Source organism: Pelophylax lessonae (genome assembly GCF_965119305.1).
Source record: "Pelophylax lessonae genome assembly, chromosome: 5".
Classification (NCBI taxonomy): domain Eukaryota; kingdom Metazoa; phylum Chordata; class Amphibia; order Anura; family Ranidae; genus Pelophylax; species Pelophylax lessonae.
Genome location: NC_138772.1, coordinates 90,824,566 through 90,847,083, shown reverse-complemented (window position 1 = coordinate 90,847,083; position 22,518 = coordinate 90,824,566). Strand labels below are relative to the sequence as shown.

At 41.9% G+C, this 22,518-nt stretch overlaps 1 protein-coding gene across 2 annotated transcripts in view; it reads left to right on the top strand.

Moving 5' to 3' along the window:
* Positions 1 to 22,518, top strand: part of CUL2 (cullin 2) — a 173,426-nt gene that overhangs the window by 34,127 nt on the left and 116,781 nt on the right. For both annotated transcript variants that reach the window (XM_082257514.1, XM_082257513.1), the window contains exon 2: positions 19,409 to 19,549. In XM_082257514.1, coding sequence (XP_082113640.1) covers positions 19,431 to 19,549 — 119 coding nt within the window. In that variant the 5' untranslated portion in view covers positions 19,409 to 19,430. The remainder of the gene's footprint in view (positions 1 to 19,408; positions 19,550 to 22,518) is intronic.

The following is a 22,518-nucleotide window of genomic DNA, read 5'->3' as shown; positions in this document are numbered from 1 at the left end:
TCATTGACAGACGTAGTACCCGCCCCTCTATCATTGAGTTGGGTTGGGTTAAATTCTCTGTACTGCTTTAAACAGAACTGATTCCCTGTAGCAGAGAGAGGGAGGATATACCCTCAGGGACTGCCCCTAGGGTGGAGCCAGAACGTTTTGTCATTCTGCCTAGTCCTACTCCTGCGGAGACAACATAACCCAGCTCTTGAGAATCAAGAAGACTACGTCTGTCAATGAGCTTAAGAGAAAAGGATTTTACGGTAAGTTCTTACAAAAATCCATTTATTAAAACTGATGTGGATGTTACTTTGATGTCCGTGCCTCAATGGGTCAGGGCTGTTTTAACAAAAGAAGGCTATACTCAATATTAGGTGGGTGGTCATAATGTTATGGCTGATCAGTGTGTATACACCAGTTCAGCTTCAGTTTTAGTATATCTAAATCTGCCAGTACATCGAACGCTCACCTTCTCTCAAATTGAGGCTGGCCATACAATATACAATTTTCTTGTACAATTTTCCTTTTGATTTACCAAAACCATATATGAGGTCAAACCTAAATACTTTCAATCTGTGTGCAACCAAGCAGGCCAGGCCAGGCCTTGCACTACATAGTTAAATGTAAATCTAAAGGAAATTTAACAACAAAATTGTATATTGTATGACCAGCTTATAGTGATTGTAAAGTCTCATTTATTTAAAAAAAAGAAATGTTCTACTTGCCTCCTGCAGTTGGTTTTGCACAGGGCAGCCCGGATCCTCCTCTTGTCGGGTCCCTCTTCGGCTCTCCTTGCCCCTCCCTCCTGTTGAGTGTCCCTACAGCAAACAGCTTGCTATGGGGGCATGGAGCCGCAACCCGGCCCCGCACCCTCTCGCTCCTTAGTGGCTAAATAATTCTGGTTGACAGCAGCGGGAGCCAATCGCACTGCCAGGCAGCTGAGACACTCCTGCAACATCACTGGATAAAGATGGGCTTGGGTAAGTATTTGGGGGGCTAAGGGGGGCTGCTGTACACAGAAGGCTTTTTTTTTTTTTATCTCAATGCATAGAATGCATTAAGATAAAGAAACCTTTTGTCTTTACAATCTCTTTTAACAATGCTTCATCCAAAGGGGGCGCTAAAAACACTAATGCAGCCACCACATGTACAGTGCCTTGCAAAAGTATTCACCCCCCTTGGCATTTTTCGTGTTTTGTTGCCTCACAACCTGGAATTAACATGGATAGTTTGAGGATTTGCATCATTTAATTTACAGAACATGTCCACAACTTTTGAAGATTTTTTTTTTTTTTTTTTTTTTATTGTGAAGCAAACAACAAATAGGACAAAATAACAGAAAAAGTCAATGTGCATAACTATTCACCCCCCTAAAGTCAATACTTTATAGAGCCACCATTTGGGGCAATCGCAGCTCCAAGTCGCTTTAGATAAGTCTCTATGAGCTTGCCACATCTTACCACCGGGATTTGTGCCCATTCCTCCTTGCAAAACTGCTCCAGCTCCTTCAAGTTGGATGGTTTGCGCTTGTGAACAGCAATCTTTAAGTCTGACCACAGATTTTCTATTGGATTGAGGTCTGGGCTTTGACTAGGCCATTCCAACACATTTACATGTTTTCACTCAAACCACTCAAGTCTTGCTTTAGCAGTGTGTTTGGGGTCATTGTCCTGCTGGAAGGTGAACCTCCGTCCTAGCCTCAAATCACGCACAGAGTGGTAGAGGTTTTGCTCAAGAATATCCCTGTATTTAGCACCATCCATCTTTCCCTCAACTCTGACCAGTTTCCCAGTCCCGGCTGCTGAAAAACATCCCCACAACATGATGCTGCCACCACCATGTTTCACTGTGGGGATGGTGTTCTTTGGGTGATGTGTTGGGATTGCGCCAGACATAGCGTTTTCTTTGATGGCTGAAAAGTTCAGTTTTAGTCTCATCAGACCAGAGCACCTTCCTCCATACATTTTGGGAGTCTCCCACATGCCTTTTCACAAACTCAAAAAGTGCCATTTTGTTTTTTGCTGAAAGTAATGGCTTTCTTCTGGCCACTCTGCCATAAAGCCCAACTCTATGGAGCGTACGGCTTATTGTCCTCCTATGTACAGATACTCCAGTCTCTGCTGTGGAACTCTGCAGCTCCTCCAGGGTTACCTTAGGTCTCTGTGCTGCCTCTCTGATTAATGCCCTCCTTGCCCGGTCTGTGAGTTTTGGTGGGCGGCCGTCTCTTGGCAGGTTTGCTGTTGTGCCGTGTTCTTTCCATTTGGTTATGATAGATTTGATGGTGCTCCTGTATATCAAAGATTTGGATATTTTTTTATAACCTAACCCTGACTTGTACTTCTCAACAACATTGTCCCTTACTTGTTTGGAGAGTTACTTGGTCTTCATGGCAGTGTTTTGTTAGTGGTACCTCTTGCTTAGGTGTTGCAGCCTCTAGGGCCTTTCAAAAAAGGTGTGTATATGTAATGACCAATCATGTGACACTTAGATTGCACACAGGTGGACATCATTTCACTAATTATGTGACTTCTGAAGGTAATTGGTTGCACCAGAGCTTTTTATGGGCTTCATAACAAAGGGGGTGAATACATACGCACATGCCAATTTTCTGTTTTCTATTTCTAAAAAATAGTTTTATGTATATATTTTTCTCATTTCTCTTCACCAACTTAGACTATTGAGTTCTGATCCATCACATAAAATTCAGATTATCAAAACATTGTGATGTAACAAAATAGGTAAAAAGTCAAGGGGGTGAATACTTTTGCAAGGCACTGTAATTATTATTAACCTGCAATATAAAATTTTTGGTTTTGAATTTATATACTGCTTTTAAGCTGTGTAGTATATACGGAGAAGCACACCAGTAGAACATTTGTGTAACAGTCGGGCTTTACACTTCGGCTCTCTGCTTGGGTGACTCTGATTACACAATGAGGCAACATTGACTCACTTTCAGCACTTTCCATTCTAGCTAGAAGATCATTTACACTCGGAGCGTTTTCTTCAAATCATCTCCAGCAGTCAAAATCCTTTGATTGTTTTAAATCGCTGAGCGTTCCACTGAGCAGCGTTGGTAAACATTCTGCTTGCTGCAGTTTTAAGGAGCTGACCTGTGGTTTTCCTATTGAAGGCATGTAAATGGAGCACTTCACAACTCATATAAAAATACAACAAAATGTATTCAGTGTAATCCTGTGCTGGAGTGTATGTTTCTGCTGTGATTGAAGCTAAAATGAAAGCTATCATTCTGGGAAGCATTTCGGCAGGCCAGCAGTGCAGTTGGGAGACTACAGGTCCATTTGGGTCTGTGGCTTCTACGACGGATTGGGGATGAGGCTCACAATTTTGTGGCTTGTTCACACCATGTCAGTTAAAGTGGTTCTAATGCCTGAAGGTTTTTTTTGTTCCCCCCCCCTCCCCCCCCCCAATCCTTAGCTGAGCTCCCTCCGATTCAGCGATGTTCACAATAGCCTCAGGTGTCCCGAGACTCTCCCTCTTCATTAGCTGATACAGCAGTGGGAGTCCATTGGCTCCCACTGCTGTCAATCACAGCCAGTGAACCAACAAGGAGAGAGCAGGGCAGAGCCATGGCACTGTGTCTTATGGACGCAAAGAGCAGTGGCTCAGGAGCGAGCATGCAGCAGTGCCCTCAGGGCAAGCGGCTTTCTCTGGGGGCACTTAAACAAAATAAATAAATAAATAAAAACTTTAATACCACTTTAAAGCAGAGTTCCACCCAAAAGTGGACCTTTTGCTTCAAGGATTCCTGACCCTCTGACATGCCATATTTGGCATGAATTTTTGTGGGGGAGGCATAGGTGGCTAGAGTGGAAAGTTCTCCTCTCCCCCTCCCTCCCTTCAATCTTCTGGGACACGTCAGAGGTCCCAGAAGATGGCCCAGCCATTCAGGACACACTCGTGCCCTAAAGCCCCAAGCTGTCACAGCTGGGTGCCCACACTTTTGCCGGCGCCGTGGAAAGGGAGAGAACCGAGGCTTCGGGCAGCCGCATCGCTGGACCATGGGACAGCCGAGTGTGTGTTTATTAAAAGTCAGCAGCTACACTTTACGTAGCTGCTGACTTTTAATAAACACAGAAATGGCTGGACCTCCGCTTTAAGCTGTGCTCATCTGCACAAATCAACACAGGGACACATAGAAAACAATTGAGCCTGTTAATTCAATGTTAACTTTGTCATTATCTAATATTATATTCAACTGGACTTGTTCCGAAATATTTAAAGCGTCTGTAAAGGGTAAAATTAGAAACATGCTATACTCACTTGCTCTGTGCACTGGTTTTGCATAGAGCGGCCCCAATGTTCCTCTTCTCAGGTCCCCACCGCGCTCCTGGCCCTTCGTTCCTGCTGAGTGTGCGCATACATTCTCGCTCCCAAGCTGCCTCTGTGTGTCCATGAGACACATAGCTTGGCTCAGCCCCGCCTCCCCACGCCCTCCTCGCCAATGACTCCCACTGCTGTGTCTCTGCCAATGAAGAGGCAGAGACCCAGGAGAGCTTCTGCTCTCGTGAACATCGCTGGCTTGGGCTCAGTTGAGTATAAGGGGGGGCTGTGCACTGGTTTTCTCTATGCATGAAGGTAAAAATCCTCAGCCTTTACAACCACTATAAGATGTTTCATAGCTTATCTAAGCTACTTCTTTAGTTCTAACGAGTGTCAGGAAACGATTCAACCATTTAGACTGGTCAGCAATAACATGATCACACATAGCTGCAGACTTTGGTTTGGGTGCTTCTTCAATGGACATACGAGTATCGGAACTTGACCACGGAGCAATGGAAGAAGGTGGCTGGTCTGATGAATTCAAGAATGGCTTGAGGAACACATATTTGAGTTTGAAGTTTTGATTTGGCCTCTACATCTCAGTTCATTTGAACATCCTCTCAACTTTAAGGATACGTTCACTTTAAAAAAAATAAATGCACATTTTTTGCTTGTAAAAAAAAATGTGCACTCTTTTTTTTTTTTTTTCTTAGGAGTCTGCAGAGCATTGCACCCCTTATCAGCAGACACTCTGTACAGCTGTCTGCCCATACCTCCCATACAGGCAGAAGGTTAATGAAGTGCAGTAAAAGTAATGAACAATGAGGGTCCTCACTAGCACCCTCACAGTTCATTGAGAACTTCTAGCCTTATGCTGTGGTGGAAGATGGGGTCTTCCCCTACCCGCTGTCAAAGTTGGGGATTGGGGGGAATGAGGCTGCTGCGTTGGTAACATGTTACACCCTAAATACAGGGTAAAAAATAAAAAGGATAAAAAATCTTCTACTGACGGCTTGGTGGGTAGACCTAATGTTACAGCTGATTGATAGAGATATATATATATATAGCTATGCAGGTAGCACTGACACCCTAAACCATGGGTGTCCAACCTTTTGGCTTCTCCGGGCCACATTGAGTGTAGAGAAATTTTCTCGGGCCACATACAAAATATATACTATAGTTAAGGTATATAAGTAATAAAATGCCGCCGCGCCCTTCCCACGCTGCTGCGCCCCCCGCACTAATTTAGCACAACTAGAGGATGATGAAATGAAATGGAATCAGTATACAGAGGTTTACTTCTTCTGATAGATAATAAAGGAACACTCTATAACCACCATGACCAATTCAATGATTCGAAGCGGTAATGGTGGTAGGAGTCAGAAACACTGCACATGCTCGCCCCCCCCCCTGAGGCAGCCTTTGCCTACCGTTAGTTGGAAGCTGCTGTGGCCGTGCCCCCGACCCGACTTCCTTTCTCCCCAGCAACAATTGACAATTGTCAGGGGGCAGTGGGCCGCATTGCCAGTGGTTCTGGGCCGCAGGTTGGACATGCCTGCCCTAAACCATTTCTCTATGGAAAGGCAGAAGTTATTGTCCAACAGGATGGAAGGTGTGAAAGTTGTGGAACCACCCAGTTCTTGTTACATAATACCATTCTTGGTGTTAGGATGCATTTACAGCTATTAATCCTTCAATTGACATGGTTGAATGTGTGATCTGCTGTGTAAACACTGGGTTAGAGATGTTCTAATGGCATTATATTCTAAAGACAGATGGGAGGTTAACTTACTAAAGCTGGAGAGTGCAAAAATGGGCTCACTTCTGCATAGGAACCAATCAGCTTTCAGGTTTTATTGCCAAAGCCTAATTGAACAAACTGAAGTTAGGTTGGCCATACGTAGCACAAATTTATTTTCTTCGACCATGGGTTGCAGGAAAGAAATTTGTACAATTCCCCCATCAACACAGATAGTGTTGCCGAACAGTTGTCTTCTCCCACCAGGGAGGGAAGCCATCCCCACCAGGATAAGACGGTGATTATTGCTAGTGGCTATTGCAACCTCTAGTGATTGCAAGAGAATCCGGCTGGCTGGTTGTACCCAAGTTGATTGATCAGTTTGGTACATTCAGCATGCCCATTTATGGTTTGTATCTTGGCCGGCCTAAGAAGCGGATTGATTTCTATGCAGAAGTGAGCCCGATTCTGCACTCTCCAGCCCCACTGTGTCAAAGGCTCTTGCAAACTAGTTGTCCTCTCTGTCCAAAATGTGGACCTCACGGTCTTGAAAGTGATTAATCTCTTTGCCTTCCCGTGTGGGAAGACTGCTGTGTCTTGCCCACCTATTTGTTTTTTTTTTTTTGTTTTTTTAGAGCTAGCTTCATCTTCGCCATGTATAGAATCTTTGCATTCCGCATTGCATGTAACTATAACATGTATATAATATAATGTAATATAACATGTACTAGAAGTTACTTCACATGTGTTTGGGTGTTGGGTCTTTTAGATGTACAAGCTTCCCTCTGTGTATTGCTGGGCTTGAAAGACACAGGAATGTAATGTTTTTCTTACACTCCTGCTGCATTTGGGATGACTTTATTACTCCATCTGTTCAGTAGTCTTCAGTGTTTTTCCTTGACCTTGTGGATGTTTTAGGAAAAATCCTGACGGAGACACCACAAACTTTCAAAGTGCTCCTGAGATGTTTTGTTTTCTAAAAAATAATTTTACTAAAGACGTGGATATTTTTCCTTCAAATTTGTACTATTTTAATGACCCCAAAAGGCAAGGTATTTGAGGAATAGTATAATGGTGCGCCTCCTATGGAGAGGAGAAGCCTAGAGTGCTAGCCGAGGACCCCAGAAGAGGAGGTTGGGGGACACTGAGCAATACCATTGCACAAAGCAGGTAAGTATACCATGTTTGTTTTAGAAAAAAACCTTGTAATTGCTACAACCGCTTTAATGGGATTTTTTTTTTTTTTTTTTTTTAATATTCTGTAATCCGTAACAAAACCTGTTTAATATTAATTAAACTCCTGCAGCTTAGCATTGTGAAGGTTTCTGTATTGTAAACCTGAACCTGGCTTATGCAACTCCATCTTCTCCTGTTTTGGCACTAGACACAGTGCTTGACCAATATCTTCTGTTCCACAACAGTCCTTGCCTTTTTTTTTTTTTTTTTTAAAGCTAACTTTATCAGTGTGTTACAGGCAAGACACTCAGAAACTTTCAAGAAAGGGACAATTAGTCCACCAGTATCAGTGCCCTTCTATAATGGGGGTCAGTGGGAGCCAAATCAAAGGTTTCAGTGGTTGCTTACTAGATAATGAATTGTAGGTGCTGGCAGGTCTACTGAGTGATATTAGCCCTAGAACTATATAAATAAGTAAGGGAATACAGCAGCACTGATCTAAAAAAAGTGCAAATCGCAAAAGGAAGTGTGCAAATAAGTGCTACATATGCTATTGCAATCCTAATACAAATAAATACAAAGTGCTCACATCAATAACTAATGAATATCTTACATAAACGCATCAAATAAAATGTGCAAAAAAAAAAAAAGAACCGTAAATACTAAATCAACACGTATAAGTGCTGACCTCAATAACTGCTAATTTGCACATTTTTATTTGATGCGTTTATGTAAGATATACATTAGTTATTGATGTGAGCCCTTTATATTTATTTAGTAATTATTTGTATTAGGATTGCAGTAGCATATGTAGCACTTATTTGCACGTTTGCACACTTCCTTTTGCGATTTGCACTTTATTGAGATCAGTGGTGCTGTATCCCCTTACTTATTTATTACTTTTTGTATGTGCAGTGATTCACATGTTTTGATATAGCTGCCACGATCATTATCATTTCTCTTATCGGTCACTAGTGTGCGATTTTATACATAGTCGCGCTGATATTCATACCTTTTCTAGAACTACGGTATATAGGCAGGCACTGTCAGGCAAGAGATCACTCCTCCCAGCGGTGCCAACTAGTGATGGGCTCAGGCGTGTTTGGATCATAGTCCCAACCCACATGAGCGATCCCGCCAGGAAGTTGTCACTGGACACTGCCAATCATAGGCAGTGAGGCATTTCCAAGCCCATAGCTGCACAAGCACACGCCCTGACTAGGCTGTTCATGATTGGTAGTGTACAGTGACTGCTTCCTGGCGGGATTGCTCAGTTGGGTTGGGACTAGGATCCTAACATGCCTGAGCCCATCCCTGGTGCCAACATGCTGACTATGTCTCCTTAGACCCAAGACACTTGGCAATAGACCCTCTACATCTGGTCCAGATGTGGGAGTCGTGCGACACCCATGAAAAAGACACAGCAAGGAAAAAATTGGCTCTAAAACTTCCCAGTCACGTTTCAGTCAGATTTGATATGAAATATTGCATATCTGCAATTCCTCTTTTGAACCAACTTGTGGGACTTTAGACTACTTTTCAAGTTTCTTTACCTTCACCTTCTGCTGTATAACAGCCTGTTTACAAAGTACAGTAGCTCATACTGACATTTACCAACACAACTGAATAGGTCAGAGCAGTGACATGCGGTGACACTTTTTCGCTTATTAGACAGACCACCTGTAAGGAAATGACTACTGCTTAGCCTTTTAACTAGCCCATAGTCCTAATTTGTAAAACCTATAGTAATTTATGCAATCTAAAACGTCCGTTTTAAAACTTAAATGCAAATGAATGCCTTTAAAGTTCATCTTAAAACTAAAATCCAGCCTTCTCTTCAGCCTTGCACAGCTGTACAGGCTCCTTTTCCTATACTGAAATTGCTTACTCTGATTTCTCTGCACACAGTGAGTTTAGCCCCGTACACACGTACTGATCGTCTGTCTTTTGTCCAGGGCTGTCGTGTCTGCTGAAAACTGCAAAAGACTGCACACGAATTTTGTCGGCCAACAACAGCCGACTGCAGAAGTTATGTCATGTGATGGTTAACTTTCCTTGTCTTTTTTTCTTTTCTGAGCATGCCCAGTCTTGCTAATCTGCGGTCTGTCGGATGAAATCTGTACTGACTGGCGAAAAATAGGCCGTTCTGGTGACGGCCAACAAAAGGTTTAATGCCTGCACACCCGCTTCTGTTCGGCCAAAAATGCGCTGTCGGCTGTCGGAAGCATCATACTAACAAGCCTACAATCGGCCGAATGGTCATTGGCCGAATATTTACGGCCGACAATCGGTACGTGTGTACGGGGCTTTTCTCACGGTGTGCATTAGAAGCTGCAGCAAGACAGATAAAGTCCATCTCGTTTTCTGGCTGGAGGGCATCCAGCATCCTTTTGCTCTTTCCACTACAGCCTTGCTGCCTTTGACATTCCCCTTTCATCCATTGGATTTTGATTCTTTCAGTCCTGAAGGCTCATAATTGCATGTGGGTTGCTTAGAGTGGTTTACATGCAAATGCAACCTGCTTAGGAATGCCCACTGCTTCTGACTGACATTCACCCATAAAGGCATTTTGATATTTGCAGAACTGTTAATTGATCCGTCCATTAATTACAATTAAGGAGAGGTAACATTTCCTTACATATTAAAATCTACACAAATGTATGTGCTCGGAGTTCCACCTTTTATCAGTCATATGGTGACACTGTACTGCTCTGATGAAAGGATGTGTAAAAACAAATTTTTATTTAATTTTAAAAATTTTTTTAAAAAATTGTGACAAATAATTATAACTTCAAAAAACTCACCATGCCTCCTGCTAAATACCTTGGGTTGTCTACTTTCCAAAAAGGGATAATTTGGGGGGCTATTTTTACTGACCTGGCATTTTAGGGTCATTATTACATCAGGATTGATTGAGTTTCCATCGTTTGTAGATTCTATAATTTTCCTACCGACCAAAAAACATACACTGATTTGGGTTTTTTTTTTTCCCAAGTAATGTAGCAGAATACATTTTGGCCTACATTTATGAAGAAAAATGATTCATTTGCATAATTTTATAATGGAAACATAGAATTTTTTTTTTTTTTTTTTCAAAATTTTAATTTTTTTTTCATTTTATTTAGCAAAAAATTAAAAACCCAGTTGTGAATAAATACCACCAAATGAAAGCTCTATCGTTCTCAAAAAAAAAAAAAATGATAAAAGTTGTATTTGCATACAATGTTGCATGACTGAGTAATTGTCATTTAAAGTTTGACAGCACTGAAAGCTGAAAAAAATGGCATGGGCAGAAAGGAAGTGAAAGTGTCTGGTATTGAGGTGGTTATGTAAATAAATAAATAATGCCGCACAATTAAAGTGCTCCCAATACAGAAATAAATAAATAATAAATGCTGGATAAATAAGTGTTTAAATATATATGACTTCAAAAAGTGTATTAAATAAATATATATGACAATAACCAAAAGTATCATGGTGATAAGAACATGCAAAACAGTGATCACTAAATTCATGTAATAAGTCCCAAGTATTTCGAAAACCATCTGGTAAACAGTATACACTCATAAAAAGTGACAAAAGGGCTTAAAACAATCCCTTCCGTGATTGATTAAATAATACACTTCCCAGTGAAAATGTGATCAAATAAACAGTTCACTTCAAATGTGATAAAAGTGTGTCCAAACGGGTTCTCCGTGGTGAATCACGCCTTCACCTCAACACCCTATGTGAATAGGTCCTCACCTCAGCTCCAGTGACCCAGCAATCAAGCTCGGTCTCACAGCGCAGTGCACCCTTTTATGATCACCCTTCTCGGGGTCAGAGATAGTTGATCAATCCCCTCAGCTGAGGGTCCGATTCTGAATGGACTCCCCTCATAGCGATATACCATAAAAAAGAAGGAACTCCAATAGTGCCTATATATTTTTAAAATATCGATTTATTTAAATAAAATTGTACTCACACTCTCCAGGTGCTTGAGTGCACCAGACATAAAAAGCCTCTGACAATAGTAAATGATCTGTGATTGCAAGTAGGAGTAATAAGCCTCTGTGTGTGTGTGCTATTCCTCTTCTGAGTATCAGCAGCTGCCATCCGGGGCCCTCCCCTACGTGTGACGACACAGGGACGCATGTCTTCTTCAGGGGGATATTGAGGTGGTTATATGCTCCCCGTTGGAGATATTAGTTCCCACTTTCTGTCTTGGGGGCACAACAGGAAGTGAAGGGAGATCGGTATAGATTGAAATAGGAAAGTGATAGAGGTTGTAACATCCCCCAATTCTGTATAAAACCAAAGAGATGACTAGCAAAAGACTAAAGCCCTGTATACACGCAACGATTATTGGCCGACCGATCGTCCGACTTTTGTCCAGAGTGGTGTCTGTTGGTTGGAATGTGCCTAGACTGCACACGAATTTTCTCGCCCAACAAAAATCTACTTCAGAAGTGATGTCATGTGTTGGTTTGATTTCTTTGTGTTCTTTCTTCACTGAGCATGCCCAGACTTGTCATCAGATTTTTCCCTGTCGAAATCTGTACTGACTGCACGAAAATCGGCCGTGTTTTGACGGCCAACAAAAATTTTATAGCCTGCACACCAGATTTTTTTCGGCCGAAAAGTCGGAGTCGGTTGTCGGAAGCATCATACTAACAAGCTGAAAATCGGCAGATCGGACGTTGGCCGAAAATTCCCTGCCAATTTTTCGATGCGTGTACGGGGCTTTACGCTTCAAAGCGAGGGCAGTCTGGTACCAAGAAATAAGCTATCACTATGCAGTATGAGGATGATCCAGTATTGCAGCACAGATAATCCAGTTTACAAAGGGAAGGCAAACTCTGTGTATAGACCACTGGCACTAGTAACTATGACATATATTACAATGTATATCACCAGAAATAATAACCGTTTATGGGTTCGCGTATTGTGCCACCTACAGATCAGCTTCACAGAGGTCAACCAGCAACTTGTAAAAAAAAGGAAGTTTCAATTTAGAGTGATATATTTTATTGGCCAGTTCAATAGCAATCTTTTGAGGCATGTTGGTCCGGCAGTATTGTCTGAAGAAGAGGCCAGTGTGCCTTGAAAGCTTGCAGTCTCTTTAGTTAGCCGATAAATGGTATTACCCCAAATCCAAACTTCTACCTTTGACTGTGGCTAACACCGTACAACACATGGCTTCTGCTCTCTTCAGAATAATTAATACAATTTTTAATATTTTAAAGAGTGTGTGGCTCTCGCGCTATCAAAATAAGGAAAAGAGTGATGGCGAGCAGCACCGATATAGTATACCCAAACTATTTTAAAATACAATTGTGAAAAAGTGCTGCGCTATGTGGCTATGGTGATAAATGATGTAGCATAGATAATGTTTAATGATGAAAACAATAACCTTGGTGATATGATGTGATTAATAAAACCAGTAGAAATTGATAATGAATAGATGATCAAAAATTCATATACAAATAGAGATCACGTAAAAATAATTATAAATAGATGAATAATTGATGAGTTGGTTTTAAAAAATCTTTCAGCAAGCGATTTAGCAACAAAAAACGTGAATATTCATTTGGTACTGTATATAAATTATTAATAAGTAAATGATCAAAAATACATATACAAATTAGAAAAAAAAATGTATAAATAAATGAATGATGGATAAATGAATTAAAATCCTTCACCGAGTGAATAATATGCAATGAAACCGTGACTAACATATTATTCAAAAGTGAGTCTTCAATGTGCTCAATCCGGTGACTACAATGGAGATTCTCACCAACCTGTATTGTAGTCACTGGGTTGAGCACATTGAAGACTTCACCATTTTAATTTTTAATATTTATTTATTTTTTCTTTATAAAAGTTTTAATATTTTACAGATTGGCATTTTAGAAATATAGAAGTATTGCATTTCTTTCCTGCAGACATCATATAAAACTAGTAAAATGTTGGTAATATTTACAATACCATCACATGAAACAATAAAATGATGTGGCAGGAGTTCTAAAGCGTTCCTTCTTTCATTCACAACTCCTACTTCTTACATACATGGCTTGCTTGTCTGGTGATAGAGCTTCTATTTTTACTTGTAGTTTCTGCTGAAGTCTGGATGATGGCCAGTAGCAGAATGTAATCCTGTTCATGGGACACCAAAAGGAACAGTGCCATTCCTTGAGTCAGTGGTTCTCAACTCCGGTCCCCGGGACCCACTAACAGGCCAGATTTTAAGTATTACCTTGGGGAGATGCAGACTAGAATACTGTAATCACTGAGCAGTGAATGAAATCACCTGTGATGTTATTTAGTTATCTTGAAAACCTGGCCTGTTAGTGGTTCCCGAGGACCGGAGTTGAGAACCACTGCCTTGAGTGAACCTGTGTTCCCTTCAACTTTTTTCTAAACTAAAGTTAATTTTTCGAAGCCACCTTACTGCCCCTGTAATCCAATACATTGTACGTCTTGGGAGCTCTAATATTGCAAATTACTTCTTCCATTCCTGTTAAGACAGGCTTGCTTTGCTGCTTCCCATGGCTCACTATTGTTAGTGAGGCTGTCCACAAGGACCTACCAGTAGAAAACCAAAGGAGGAAATAGGAATTGTTGTCCCATTCATTCTTGTGGGGTTTGTCATACGACATATGACCATTCATACATGTGCGACTTAAAGCGGATCTTTACTGCATCCGAGTACCAGAAGCCAAAAACCCTATATCATTCATTTTTAATTTTCAGAGCAAACTTCCCCATCCATCCATGTCTCCATCATTTTTGTTTTGGTGAGAAATCACTTTGAAATCACCCCCTAGCATTTCTGGCCATGGCCATCTTGAGTAAGGGCAAATGATTCATGTAGCATTTACTTCCTGCTCTTAGCTCAAGTATGCATGCAGGAGATTGTGCTTAGCTGAGAAAACCCCTCCTCCTCTCCTCCCCACCTGAAGATTCCTAGGATGTATGATATAATTTGCCTAGGCAGCAAACCAGGAAGTAACTGAAAAAATGTAAAAAAAAAAAAAAATGTAAAAAAAGTAATCGGGATACACCTTCCTATCTATTTACTAATGCTAGCAGCATGAGGATTGAAAATAATCAATGTTGATTGGGAGAGTGAAGTTCCATTTTAAATTCGTAGTGACCTCAAAGTAGTTTATGCATGACTTTGGTCCAACTTTCATGCAACTCGAGGGTCATAGACTGCAATGTTAACCCTCAAAAGTTGTATGAAAGTCGGACCTGAATGTTTAACCACTTGCGCCCCGCTCACATTGCTGCTACTGCGGCAATGTGGCACGATCCCGTCCAGCTACGTAGACCTACGTCACTGGACTCCGCCCCTTGTGGGCGGCGCTCGCGCGCCGCCGGAGGCTCGCTCCCGCTGTGTTCAGTCACAGCGGGAGTCGGGCCAGGGGAGGAGCAGCGGCGATCGCCGCTGCTCTGCCCCGATCATCGGGGAATCGAGTGAGGAGATCCGCCCGCCTGTGTAAACAGAGCGGGCGGATCTCCATAGTGACAGGGACTGACAGATCGGAGTGTTCAGCATAGCTGGAAATCCGATCTGTCCTTCTGTCACACAGTCACCTCCCCCCCACAGGTCAGTAAGCACCAGGCATACATTAACCCCTCCCTCTCCAATAAAATTAACCCCTTCACTGCCAGTGTAATTTTTACAGTAACAGTGCATATATATAGCACTGATTACTGTAGTAATGTCACTGGTACCCCCAAAAGTGTCAAAAATGTCAGTCAAGGGTCCGATCTGTCCGCCGCAATGTCGCAGTCCCACAAAAAAAATCGCAGATCGCCGCCATTACGCGTTAAAAAAAAAAACACCAAAAATGACAGAAATCTTTCCTTTAGTTAGTAAACGCAATAACTTTTGCGCAAACCAATCAAAATACGCTTATTGCGATTTTTTTTTTTTTTTTTTTTTTTTTACCAAACATAGGTAGCAGAAAACAAATTGGCCAAAAATTAAAAAAAAATTAGATTTTTACATTTTTTTGGGGGGGAATTTCATATAAAAAAAATGTTAAAAATATTGTTATTTTTTTAAAATAAACGCTCTTTTTTTGTTTATAGCGCAAAAAGTAAAAATCGCACAGGTGATCAAATACCACCAAAATAAAGCTCTGTTTGTGGGAAAAAAAGGACGTAAATTTCGTTCGGGTACGGCGTCGCACGACCGCGCAATTGTCAGTTAAATTCGCACAGCGCCGAATCGCAAAAAGTGGCCTGGACGGAAGACGGCAAAATCCTCCGGTGGTAAAGTGGTTAATAGGCAATAGTGGGTCCAACTCTGCAGAGTGACAACAAGTCACATCCAAGTCGTACCTATCCAAAGTTGCTCTTCTAAGTCACATGACTTTGGAGTTGTACAAGTGTGAATGGAGCCTTAAGGTTCTTTCTGTGTTCTTGGTGCTCTCCAAACATTTGGACCCATAAAGATTCTCAAGATTTGACCTTGCCATGTGTTAGATGCGTACTGTGCAGGAGTTGCCTATAAGTGAAGAAAAGTGTTTTTTTTTTTTTTTTTAACCACTTAAGCCCCGGAGGATTTGGCTGCTAAACGACCAGGGGGTATTTTGCGATTCGGCACTGCGTGACTTTAACGGACAATTGCGCGGTCGTGCGATGCTGTACCTAAACGACTTTGACGTCCTTTTTTTCCCCACAAACAGAGCTTTCTTTTGGTGGTATTTGATCACCCCAGAGCCTCACAGGCTAGTGACGTTTATTTACATCACTTTGCCTGTGAGGGGCTGACCGCCGCAGTAAATCTACTTGCGGCGGTCGGCAAGTGGTTAAGGAACTCCACTTAATATTATGAAAATAAAAAACTCTGCTTTATTGATGCAACTGCACCTTTTCTTTGTCTGATGTTTGTAAGCTATTATTCAACAAAAAGTATTGATGGCAGGCACAAAAATGAGTAAGTGCCGGTTCACACTTATGCGATGCGGGAAGGCTGCGAATTCGCAGCCTGTTCCCGCATCGCAATCGCACCCTTGGCAGTTCACACTGCCATATGCGATATGCTGGGGGTGTCAATGAAATGTTAACGACACCCCCAGTTTGATCGCATATCGCAGTGCGATCTTTACAGTTCGCACAGGATGGATCGCACAAGTGTGAACCACTGTGCGATCCGATTCTGATGCGGCTAAAAAAGGGTCATGTGCGACTTTGCTGCGGGTGCAGTGCGAATTTAGCCATACAAATTGTATGGCTGAATTCGCACCGCACAGCCGATCGCATGTAATGAAGGAGCAGTGCGCTCCGATATTACATGCAATCGCCGCAGCCGCATGAGTGTGAACCGGCACTAAAGGTGGGAAATTTTAAGAGTTTCTGGCATATTTGTTGGTCTGTGATTGCAATAAATTGATGATTGTTGCTTTAAAAAAACAAAAAAAACAAATTCTCCTTGCAGATTTGGCACCCACATGTGCAGGGAATGAGGGCAGAAGAGTTATGCGACATACACACGTGCAGATTATCTGCAGACTTACCAAAACCATATAATATGAGGTCAAACCTAAACACTTTCAATTTGTATGCAATCCGGCAGGCCCTTGCACTACATAGAAAAGGAAAATCTGAAGACAAAAGTCTGCAGATAATCTGCACGTGTGTACGGGGCATTAGTATAGTCGGATGTTGCGCCCTACCTTCATGTTGGAGTAGTTTGAAGCTGAAACCGCATGAAGATTTGGCTCAACATATTTCTGTATTGAACATTAGGCCCAACAAAAAGAATGGTAGAATTACCAGTGTTCAAGGATTAATGTTGTCTATTTTTGTTCAATATTGGCTGAATTAAGTCCTAATTATGCCTAGGTATGGCTGATAAACATGACCTGTCCCAACTGTCTCACAGATCTCTTCCCATGTGTAGGAGGACTACCAGCAGTTTAATCGCTTAATCCTGGGTGTTGGTTAGTTCAAAATTAGTCACCTTAATTTTGACCTTACTGGAGATGGGATGTATTTACATTTTCTTAGCTGTGATTTTTTTTTTTTTTTTTATTAGCTTTTTCTTTTTTTTTTTTCCTTTCACAAATTTGAATCAAAACTAACTTGTCTGGGTCAACTCGGACATTCTTTCTGGCTGTCTAGAGCTACATGTTGAGGTGCATTACTAAGAGCACTAGAAACTGAGCACTACCAGGAGCAATTAATAGCTATACAGGTGGAACCAGTAGCTCCGTATGGAGTCAATTGAGCAGGTGATATGTAATAGTTAAATCATTTCCTATATGCCCATGGTGTACTCACTCCAGTGAAGTAAATAAACGTGCTAAAAACAATGAAATAGTAAATAATGAAATTAAAAATTGTGCCATTTATATCAATTAAATATTCTCTAGGGTGGCTGCTGTTGCAAAATTTAAATACCGTATGCAAATTCATAGCGCTGCCCTTCCTTAAGTATATGACACACTATATGACTATAAAGCTCATGTGCATAAAAGTCCAATCCAAGTGAAAATGATTGTACTCTTTGTAATAAAGTGTGCAGACACTTTTTTCTTGGTGCAAGAATCACAGTGCTGTGTCGTCCCCCCCCCCCCCCCCACTTGCCAACATCACCAGCATGGCGTCAGCGGACTTTAACTCGCGGTCAGCTGAGTCTGGGTCACAGGGATGCGGAACTAACTGCACTTCCGTGACCCACAGGAGAGGTAGGGCAGCTGCACACCACCACCAGTTCAACGATATTTATTGAAGACTGTATAAGTGACTGCCACCAGGACACAGACAATGACACAGACCCATCAACCTGTATTCATTGTCTTTGTCCTGGTGGCAGTCACTCGTACAGTCTTCAATAAATATTGTTGGACCGGCGGTGGTGTGCAGCCAAATTTCTTATTGTCTCTGGTACTACGGAAGTGAGCTGGGGTCCTTTCAGATATTACATCGACTTGGAGCATTGTACGCTTTTCTTAACCTGTAGACTGACTTTCACACAAAACCCTCCCTTTTACAGTAGTCCTAAAACCTAAAAAACAAACTTAGCAAATTAACAATTCTCAACCTAAATGTCATGTACGTTAAATGCGAATATTAACCCTTAGAAATCCACATATGCCTCCTTGGAGCTGAAAGTTAAGTCTCTATCCATCTCCAAAACCTTCTTGTTCTGCACTCAAATTTCAGCACCAAAAGCAATTCCTTCCTGATGCTCCCAGGATGCTCTAAATGAAGGTGCCTGCTAAAGAATACAGGGGACATTTTAACTACGTTAAATGGCCATCTTGGTAGAGGCAGGGCTTTGGTTTCTTGTGTCCATGTCTCCCAACATAGAACGGTGAGAAGCACAGTGGTGACATCACCAAATCTGCTGAGACTAGCAGTCGGAGGCAGCATTGCCTGAGATCTCTCCCTGCAAATGTACAGCTGTGAGGCTGTATGGACAGGAGTGCCTAGGCACACCTACATACCAGGAAGTGCACTGCTATTTTTCAGGAGGAATTCCAGACAAAAGGTAGATTTTTCAGGGTACTGCTTAGGCGTTAAAGCCTTGTACACACGCACCGATTGTTGGCCGTGAATTTTCGGCCAACGTCCGATCGGCCGATTGTCGGCTTGTTAGTATGATGCTTCCAACAACCGACTGCGACTTTTCGGCCGAACAAAATGTGTTCTGCATGCTATAAAATTTTTGTTGGCCGTCACCAGAATGGCCGATTGTTCTTCAGTCAGTACAGATTTCGGCAGACAAAAATGTGATGAGCAAGACTGGGCATGCTCAGAGAAGAAAAAACACATGGAAAGTAAACCAGCACATGACATCACTTCTGAAGTTGGTTGTTGTTGGCCGACAAAATTTGTGTGCAGTCTAGAGCACATTTCAACCAACACAACAACACTGGACAGAAGACGGCCGATCGGTCGGCCAACAATTGGTGCGTGTGTATGAGGCTTTAGACTTCTAAATGTTCCTTAGAACATTGAAAGTATTTCAGTTCAGTTCCCCTTTAAGGTGTTGGCTATGGCAGCATCGTTATTTCCTCAGTTTAGTTTTTTTAATAAGGATTTTAGTTGAGCTGATATTTGGTAAAACACGTGTGGAATTACCATCCAGTGAAAGGAAGCCCTGCTTTATTTTTCAAATTCTGTTTGCATAAAACAAAGTGCTATTGGAAAAAGTGCTATTTTGACTTTGCTGTAATTTAACTCTTGCTAAATTTTTATTTTGTTCTAAATTATTTTTTACAGGTTTTAACATTGAAACCCCACCATGTCATTGAAGCCACGAGTCGTGGATTTTGATGAAACATGGAACAAACTTTTAACGACAATCAACGCCGTTGTCAAGCTGGATTACGTTGAAAGAGCAACTTGGAATGACAGATTCTCGTATCCTTTTTCAAGATGTGGATTGCTACTGAACTATGTTGTGTTGTTTATCTGGTAGTCAGCTATTTTCAACCACTAGAAGAACTGAAATATAACAACATTTTAGGATTCTATAAATGACAACCAACTTGGGGTTTCTTTAAACATCGTGTTCTGGGTAGGAATAGAGGAAGCAGCGTGGGGAATACAGGGGTCATTTTTAGGCCTGAATCTACGGCTTCTGGTACCCTAACATGCCCCCACTATTCATTGGAAGTATATGGTAATTTTAACCGTACAGAAGAAAACAATGGAATGTTCATATCATCTTTTAAAAGTATGGTAAAATTCCAGGTAAAAAAAAGAATCTTCCTTTGGTTAGTATCTATAAATTCTAGAACTTTTCATTTTATGCATTATTTCAAATTTCTGGTTGTCTGATTAGAAACCATAGTCTAATCTAGACAATCAGCAATCCCCCCTGAGCTTTACTGACAAAGGTGAGCCTTTGCAGGCGAATGTGGCTGCTCACAGGCACCTTCTTGAACCCTTGTCAGTGTCTGAGTAAGCATCAAAGCACAGCTCTGGCCAATCAGCCCCTGACCCGCCCCTGTCCTGCCTGGCTCCACCCCCATCCTGCCCATTTCTGCCTCTGTCCAACCCAGCTCAGCATCATCTGTGATGCTATATGGACCAACAGGAATTTGCTTCAGCAACTCTAAGCTTAGCTTTGCTTTGGCTTGGAGAATGGAAGGAGAGCTGTAAGAGTGCCTCTAATTCCTCCATAGAAAACCTTTTACACATTTTCCTCGTATCCATGTACTAGTATGGTATAACTGACTAAATGGAGTTAATTGAAAGCAAGCCTTGCTTTTCACTTTAAATATTAATTCTGGCCATACACAGATTTGAGGCACTTCCTATGGTCTTCTAAGGTAACCAGGCACTTGACCAAATACCTAGGTGTTTGGTCACATAATTTCAGTTGGGGGATCACTACCCCAGCGCCCCCCCCCCCCGCCCCCTTGCCCCTTTCGCACAGGAACAGAACTGATGCTGTTAATCAGCTGTAGATCCCTCCCCTGTCACCTTTTTTCCTCTTAAGCCCCGTACACACGCACAGATTGTCGTCATACAAACGTCGGCGGACGAAAGATCTGCCGATTGTACGCGTGTTAGTATGGTGCCTCCGACAGCTGTCTGCACACAATCCGCGGACAAGAGTCCTTCTTGCAAACATGAAAATTTTTGTCTGCGGACACCAGAACGGACGATTGTTCGCCTGTCAGTACAGAAATCAGCCGACCGACCGCAGATTTGCAAGACTGGGCATGCTCAGAAAATAAAAAAACACAGGGAAAGTTAACCATTACATGACATCACTTCTGCAGTCAGCTGAAGTCTGCGGACAAAATTCTTGTGCTGTCCTTGTGCTGTCTTTGCACTTTTCAACAGACACCGACATCCCGGGGAGAAAAGACGAACATTTGTATGACGACGATCTGTGCGTGTGTACGGGGCTTTAGTGTCAGGAAAACTTGTCAGAAGTGATTCATGCTGATAACAGAAGAATAAAGCCACAGACAAAAGTGTCCTTGCTGGGGACCACGGCTGCTATACTTACACGGGATCCCTCCAGATGTTCCTTGGACAGCATGCTTAACACTCTTGGGTTGCATGCGAGCCGCTGGCATCCCTGTTGTAGACAAATCACTAAATACAATACACAGTTGAAATACATTTACTTTTACCTGCCAAAGAATTTTTAATTTTGTTCAACCATTGTGATAGTTCCTGATTAAGCATCGCTGCTTCCTAGATCATGTCTTTGTTCGCTGGAAAGAGGCGTTGATCGCTGTCTAATGACAAGGCTACAGGCAGAGAGCTAACATAGGCAGCAGAACCTGGAAAATACATTTCTGAGTTGTTAACTGTTATCTGTAGTCGCACAATGTAGAAAAAGGTTTTTAAATCACATCTGTAATTTAGCACCCTAGAAAATCACTGTCAATGCCACCAAACCCTTGTTCGATCTAGGGGTGGCTATATACAAACACAGATTTTATTTTTATTTTTTTTCAGCCTACGGCTGAATAAAAAAGATATAACCGATTCTTCTGTTCGGTAAACGGCTCAGATGAGCAGATCTCCTGCTGCAGCCATTGTATTCTGACAGCCGGGTGTCAGTATACCCGAACAATCGCTCATCTGATTGGATGCAGCCTTTTAGTCAACTGTTTTGTGCCCAGCGTCTTTATTTTATTTAAATTTTTTTAAAGGATGAAAGAATGTCAGGCAGGATGGTGTCAAAAGGGCCAGCAGCAAAGTGAGTTTCAGCCATTTCGTCAATAAACCAGCTGCAATGTGATCGCTGTATGGCCAGCTTAAATTGTATTTAAACCCAAAATCAAAAATGTGATATGTTGCATCTTATTAGTGTGTTGACTGCTTTTGCTTTTTATATTCAAGCTTTTGTTTCTTTGTGCTGCAAATAACACACTTCATGTCCTTCGCTTTGTCATTCCTCCACTGTATCTGTGGAGGGAACCATAGTTGTCACCCTAGGCTGCTCCCCTAATATGGACTGCAAACATGTTCATATCTTTTTATTTCTATTACATGGGGGCAGGGCAGTTGGTAAGTTAGAACCAATAGCCAGGGCGACCGGAAAGGACACTGCATTTCTGGCAAGATCAATGGGTACTGTGTGTGTGTAAAAGGTTTAAATACCAGCGCTATGGAGTTTTCAGTACTTTTTGGACTAAAAAAATGGTGGTGTAAGCTGCCCCCAACCTACCACTGAGGTAGTAGAATGGTAAAAGGTGCAAGTGATGTTGGGACCGGCGCTACCACATAAATATTGTGTCTGTGCAATTCCATACACTGTATAATTCATATAAAACATATAAAAGTGCATATAGTGCTTAAACCAAAGTGCTGCGTGCTGTAAACCTTTTATATATTCGCATGGGCTGTGCTCAGTGTACCAT